This window comes from Pygoscelis adeliae, unplaced genomic scaffold (genome assembly GCF_000699105.1).
Source record: "Pygoscelis adeliae isolate BGI_AS28 unplaced genomic scaffold, ASM69910v1 Scaffold60, whole genome shotgun sequence".
Taxonomy (NCBI): domain Eukaryota; kingdom Metazoa; phylum Chordata; class Aves; order Sphenisciformes; family Spheniscidae; genus Pygoscelis; species Pygoscelis adeliae.
In genome coordinates, this window is record NW_008823954.1 from 1,222,175 (window position 1) to 1,228,991 (window position 6,817).

At 37.0% G+C, this 6,817-nt stretch overlaps 1 protein-coding gene across 1 annotated transcript in view; it reads left to right on the top strand.

Annotated features, from left to right (window-relative positions):
* EP300 (E1A binding protein p300) overlaps nucleotides 1-6,817 on the top strand; it is a 65,694-nt gene that overhangs the window by 52,508 nt on the left and 6,369 nt on the right. Inside the window, exons 25-29 of the mRNA XM_009321872.1 lie at nucleotides 1,135-1,285; nucleotides 1,639-1,785; nucleotides 2,197-2,310; nucleotides 4,064-4,229; nucleotides 4,903-5,067. Of these exons, the coding sequence (XP_009320147.1) occupies nucleotides 1,135-1,285; nucleotides 1,639-1,785; nucleotides 2,197-2,310; nucleotides 4,064-4,229; nucleotides 4,903-5,067 (743 nt within the window). The remainder of the gene's footprint in view (nucleotides 1-1,134; nucleotides 1,286-1,638; nucleotides 1,786-2,196; nucleotides 2,311-4,063; nucleotides 4,230-4,902; nucleotides 5,068-6,817) is intronic.

The following is a 6,817-nucleotide window of genomic DNA, read 5'->3' on the forward strand; positions in this document are numbered from 1 at the left end:
ATCTGTTCTATAGACAAAATAAGTCTTTCAGAAGCTTCTTAGGTTGGTGTACTTCTTACAAATAGTGAGTATTTAAATTTCTGCTAAAAAAAAAAAAATCCCCAGCCAACCAATAGCATCAAGAGTCTAACAAGTATTAACTGTAGCGTTAAGCGGTTGCTTTTTAAGGTCCTTTTTTGGAAAAAGAGGAAGGAGGATATCAAAGACTCTAAATCGTCTTGAAATTTGGGGGATGGCTTAAAGTCCAGTCACAAAAAGTGTTGTCTTCAACTGTTCTTATGAAGTGGAAAGCAAGCCAATGAATGGTTTCAATATCTGAGTCTTCTTCCAAAGTGTCCAAAATCAAAACTTCCTAGATTCACCAAGAATACAGGAAGAATACAAGGATTCTTTTACAGTTTTTATCAGCTTTCATTTCTAGCAGCCTGTATGTATTGCATACTTAATGTAGTGAACGCTTTACTGAAAGGTGTCAAATTGGAAAAATGAAAAGCTGATTGGCAGATATGTAACTCTACCAAAAGTAATAGGCAGCAATGAGACACGCCCTGTTACACCAGAAGTCTTAAACCCCCTTTCAGCTTTAGGTTTTGTGTCAGCTAACGTTATGCTTGTACTTCTTTTGCATGAAGATTGTTTGAAAATCAGAACCTTCTAAACTCTGTTACTTGCAGGTACAGTTGTATTTACTTATTCTTTCCATTACTGAAATATATTCTTTTGGTAAGTGGAGAGACTAACTTGGCTAGTGTGGCTTTATAGACAGAATATACTCCCAAATGCAACATCTGCTCTTGAAGCTATGTCTGAGAGCAGTGTTTTGTAATCCAGTTTAAGTAATTAATAGTTTCTATTCAGGAGGAGCCTTAATTGTGATTGACTTTTAAGACAGATAGAAATTGGGTTGAAATACAGATTCTTTCTTTGTTTAAATAATGTATAAACCATAAATGTGCCTACAGGTGAAAAGCAGCTCACCCCATCTAGAAGTATTAGTGTTTAAAGATAAAGCTTTAATTTATGATAACATACTGCAAGGATTAAAAGTCACTTTTCACTTAACATCTGAATAGAGAAATCACATTTGAACAGTTCAGTTTTGTATATATTTAGAGCTGTATTTTTCTCCTGCAGGGTTACCGGCTACGAGACTTGGTACCTTCTTGGAGAACAGAGTTAATGATTTCCTAAGACGACAGAATCACCCTGAGGCAGGAGAGGTTACAGTTAGGGTGGTACACGCATCTGACAAAACTGTTGAAGTAAAACCAGGAATGAAAGCAAGGTATGTTCTTTACATTTCTAATTTTGCTTTCTTTTGGGGGAGGTGGAAGCTGTTTGAATTTACTTATGTGCTACTATTTTGAAAAAATACTGTTGTATTCAAAACCTCACCACTGACCAGTTCTTGATAAACAGATGTTACAGCAGCATATTAATTAGTTGTGATGAGTGTCATCTTTTTCATAGTAAAAAGTGGATGCCTTGTATTTTGAGTAGTCTGTAAGCATTTAACTTCAAAATTGCACCAAAATTACACTTACAGTAGCCCTCATCATTGTTACCTTTACCTAGTGACACGTATTCTCTAGTATGTCAATATATTTGGTATTCCTCTTTACCCTCTGTAATCTGCAGGTTTGTAGACAGCGGAGAGATGGCTGAGTCTTTCCCTTATCGAACAAAAGCGCTTTTTGCCTTTGAGGAGATTGATGGTGTAGACTTGTGCTTCTTTGGGATGCATGTACAGGAGTATGGCTCAGACTGTCCTCCACCCAATCAAAGGTGAGGAGCTGCATGAAAGTTTATTTTATTTTGGTACTGTCTCAGTTGGGTGAACCTTCTGAAGCTCTCTGTAGAGCTTTAGTGTTGCATATGTGAAGACTCAGTGCTCTTAGCTTCTAGAAACAAAGTAGCTTCTGTAGGGAATATGTCAGTTGCTTCTTAGTGGGGATGCTGGCTGGCAGACAGTGTTGCCTTAAAGGATCAGTTGTCAGTATTCTTAAGGAACGGATTGGATAGTTTTAGAGAGATGAGGCTAGGATATCAAAAGAAAGCTGAGTTTCTACAGGTAAATAGGATCAGAGGCTTTGAAGATTGCTGTTGTATTGGATGCTTCAAATGTATAAAATAACGTTAATAAACTTGTAGAACTACTTTGAAATCTCTGCTTCTCATCATGCTTTTTTTTTTTAGGCGAGTGTATATATCGTACCTTGACAGTGTTCATTTCTTCCGCCCTAAATGCTTGAGGACTGCTGTCTATCACGAAATACTAATTGGATATCTGGAATACGTCAAGAAACTAGGGTAAGTCTTTTCTAATGTTTTCTTCTGTGCAGTATTTGTGCTAGGTAGTTCTTATTGCAAATGAAATTACTACATCCTATTGTGCAGAATATGGTGCCTAAATATCAACTGGTGATAGAATAACTTGGCAACAGCTGTGTATAGTTGAAAAAGAGATAAGACAAAAAGGGATTGCAGGCTTTTCAGGAGAGGCTTATGCTTCAGATATTTTTAGGTTTCCAAACTTATGTAAAACTTCCTTAAGTCTAAGTAGAAAAAGTGAGCCTTTTTTCTGCTGGGCTTGTTGATAGCAGAGTCCTTGTGTAATGCCACTGCTTTAATCGGGTCATTCCTTTGGGCTGGCAAGTAAGTTCCTACCCATGTTTATAAGGAGAAAGGTTAAGTATATTGTCTGTACTGATTAACTCTGTAACAGCTGTGTAAGGCCACTAAGAAATCTCTTATAGAATGAGTAGCTGAAATTGTGAGAAACTGAAAAGTTAGAAGAGAAAGAGGAGAGTATACTTCGGACAGCACAAAAGAGAACACAGAACTACCGAAGAAATGAGAAAGGTGGAAATTAAATTACTATATACTAACTGAAGTAGAAAAGGCAGTGAAGTAAACATCAATCTATTGTCAAAGATATCTGGTGTAGCTTGGCAGAGAGTTATCCATGAAGAAATTGTTAGGGACTATGTTTAGAGAGTAGTTGCATGAGAAAAATTAGGGGAGTCAGAGTGGAGGTGGGTGGTACTGTCTTCAGTACCTCAGTGAGATGATATATTCCTTAGTACTTCAAAGGCATACATTAGACTTCTTTCTGCTTTTTTTTATTGTGTATTTTCTAACCTGTGAGTCTGTAAAATTGCTTGCATAGAGCTCAGGCCTCAGTTTTACTTAATGCTGTTTTCTGTGCTAATGGGTAACATCAGGTTCCCATTTTGGGAAAACAATATTGGTCACGCAGTATCATATCTCCCTTCTCAGGCAGAAGGAATGACAACTGGCTGCAGTTCCCAGGGTTCGGGTAGGGTTCTGCAGAGCTGTTTCTCAACACAGCAAGGATGGTTATTTTTCTCTAACTTGAGATCTGATTATTCCTCCCACTGGAGTTCTTTTCAAAAACTAATAGAGAAGAACTGGGGATGAAGTGATCTTTGTGGTATTATATTCTCTGCAGCTGCTACTATTTGGATGTCATCTGTCTTCGTAGTACTTAGATTATACACCCAATAGCATAGGGGTTGACAGTGACTGTTTATTCCCAGATATAATTGTGAAACCTTTAAAAAGGATCCTCAAAGTTTTTTTTAAAAAAAAAAAAGAGGATTTGCAGTAGAAAAGTGAATTGTGTATTTAAGTAAATCTGTTTTTAAAATGTTGCTAGGTAATGAATTACTGCACTGTCTCAAGGAAAAAGAATTCTGGCTTTTACTCCTGGAATACCTAGTCCCCATCTTTCTCTTATTAGTTAATTGGGAGGTGGCAATTGCAGGTCTATATGAGGCTTTGCTTTTTATCTAGACTGGAAAACATGCACACTTTATATAAACTACTCTGCATATAGCTCTGAATTTAAAAAAAAAAAAAAAGATGGTCATGCTGTCACATGAATGAAGCCGGAATGAACACTAGAATTGAAATCTTGGAGAGCTATAGTTGTCCATCTCATAACACCAGCCAACTTTGTGGTGGCTCCATCTCGTGGCAGAGAGGAGAGCAAGCTCTAGGGTCAGAACCCACATGTACTTTTTTTGTCTAATGATGCTAGGTATACTACTGGACATATCTGGGCATGCCCACCTAGTGAAGGAGATGACTACATCTTCCATTGCCATCCTCCTGACCAAAAGATACCCAAACCCAAACGACTGCAAGAGTGGTACAAAAAGATGCTGGACAAATCTGTGTCGGAGCGCATTGTCCATGATTACAAGGTTTGTTAAGTGTATGTTTGTATTTGGGGGGGTGTTGACCAGTCTTGTCTTGGTTTCTTCCTTGCCTTATGCATTGTGCCTGATTCTTGGAGTTCACTGTATTAGTTTTAAGTGAAGTGAGCACTAAAAGTTTAGAGTTAAAATGTATCCTCTTCAAAGCACATAGCTTCTGAAATCATTCTAGCAAGAGATTTGAAACGATTCCGTAGAACAGACTCAATTCTTGAGGAATACTGTAAAAGAGAGCAAATCTCATTTCATTAATACAAAGAAAATACATGGAATCTTTAGTCTTCCGGTGTTAAATAAAATTGCAGGGTTAAGCTGCTGATGCAGTTAGAAGTATGTAAAGTCTTTGGAATTATCAGGACTTCAGCTAGCGTTGACAATATAGAGATTATATTATCCCACTTGGTAAGTATGCATATTGAAGTCTAGCACATGGTAATGATTTATTTCTTCGGAGTGGGAATATTTGAAATGTATCTGCCGAACTGTCTGTAACTGATGCAGTGTTAAATCTGCACTTATAATGTGCCCTCATAAAATGAACTGAAATATTAAGCTTTCCTTTGTTTGATCTGCTGGTGCCTTTTTTTATCATTTATTGAAAAGGTTGCCTTTAGTTATGTGACTTGTAATAGTGGTAACCAAGTGTTTTGCTCTCTTTCAGGATATATTTAAGCAGGCAACAGAAGATCGTCTAACAAGTGCAAAAGAGCTACCTTACTTCGAAGGGGACTTCTGGCCTAATGTTCTAGAGGAGAGCATTAAGGAACTAGAGCAAGAGGAAGAAGAACGGAAGAGAGAAGAAAACACTAGTAATGAAAGCACGGATGTAAGAATGCTTCTGCTATTTCATGATCTAATGTAGAAGTTGTGATTGCCTATGGCTATTCAAAGAAAAAAAGGGGGGGGGGCCTAGACACTTTGGTTAACTGGCTTTTTCACCTTTCTAGCTTCACTCCAATATAAGTTTCAATTTTACATTTTATAAATTAGAGCTGTTAAAATACCACTAAGCTACATTTGTATGAGCAGTGGCTATTCATGTGGCTATAAACCTAACTAATTACCAAAGTCAATTAGATTGAAACAGCTGCTAGTTGAATATTTCGCTGCTGAAATCCAATTATTATCAATGTTCATGCTGCAACCTCAGCCTGACTTGGAAGCTTTTTTCCTTAAGCTTTAGCTTTTAGACAGTGGCTAACTTTTCTTTCTAATTTAGATGTTATAATACCAATCTTAGCAGAACATTCTGAGAAAGTAACAGAGCACTCTGATTTAGTAGTTTACTCAGTATAGGCTTTTTAGTAGAAAGCTTTAAGGCATTGAGGATCTGAAGCACAAAATACTGCTGAACTGTTGTTGGGCTACTTAAACTAGAGAAGTTTCTTGCTGGTATCTTGTGCAATTTTTTTTTTTAAAACATGCAACAACTGTGCTTTTACATTCCACAAAAAAGGTATGCCTCTTAATTCAACAATAAATTTGAAAATGAACAGATGTGGAGTTTATGCATCTGCCCATCCTTGGATCTTCTGAGCTTTTATGGAAGAGGTGGTGAATCTAGGATAAAGTTAGTCGTTTTGCTCACACAGTAGTACTTGTTAGTTAACGCTGTTTAAGCACTGCTGCTTCGTCACCTTATTAGATATTAGATTTTTGTTGGGGTTTAGAATTAATCTTTTTCCTAAAAGATGTTTGGATCAAAAAAGTTACGTTTAACATTACAACTAGAATTTGTGGTTCTCCTGTGCTGCTCTTTGCAATACCTCCTTTCAAGGACTTCAAATAAACTAAGTGCAAGAGTAACGTGGGAATCAGGCAACTTGATATCAAATTTGCATTAACTAACATCTTTCTTAGGTATTACTTAAGGGTTTGTTTTCCACTTGACATAGCTGCAAGTTCCCATCTCTCTAATATACCAGAAACGAGTTGTGAGGAATCTGACCTGTGCTCTGTGTGTGAGGTTGGTCAACACTTAGTTGATCCTCCACAGCAGTTTGGCCCCAAAATCCTGCGGTGGGGGAAGCTTGCAGCATATTACTATTTAACCTTTATTATAAAAATAATTTCAACTCTTTATTGACCCCGTGTTTCATTTCTTGAAAGTGAGACAGTAATAAACTGTACTCTCAAATGAAGTGATAGTCGTTCATGTTCACTGGAAATTTTCATCCTGACAAAGTTGTTATAAGCTTAGGAAAAATGCTTATTTGGTTAAGAATTGCTTTGATCCTTGCTCATCATACTCTGTAGTGTTTTGAGGGGTGCTCTGAGAAGCACAGAGAGGAATAAACTGTTCCTTGCAAATTGATTATAATTGAAATTAAGCTGACCCGTTTTGTTTGACTGTTGCAAGATATGACAGGAGGAAGGTGCATACTAGAAATTGCACTACTAATGCCTTTTGGACTCAAAACAACAGCTTCATATCAAAATCAGTTTAATGCAGTCTATTAAAAAATAAAAATAGATCTGTCAGAGCTGTAACAAACTAAATCAAGGTGAATTAAGTCTTTCTTACCTCTGGTTAGTGCAGTATCAGTTGTACTTTTCAGTTATTCTTAGTTTTGAAT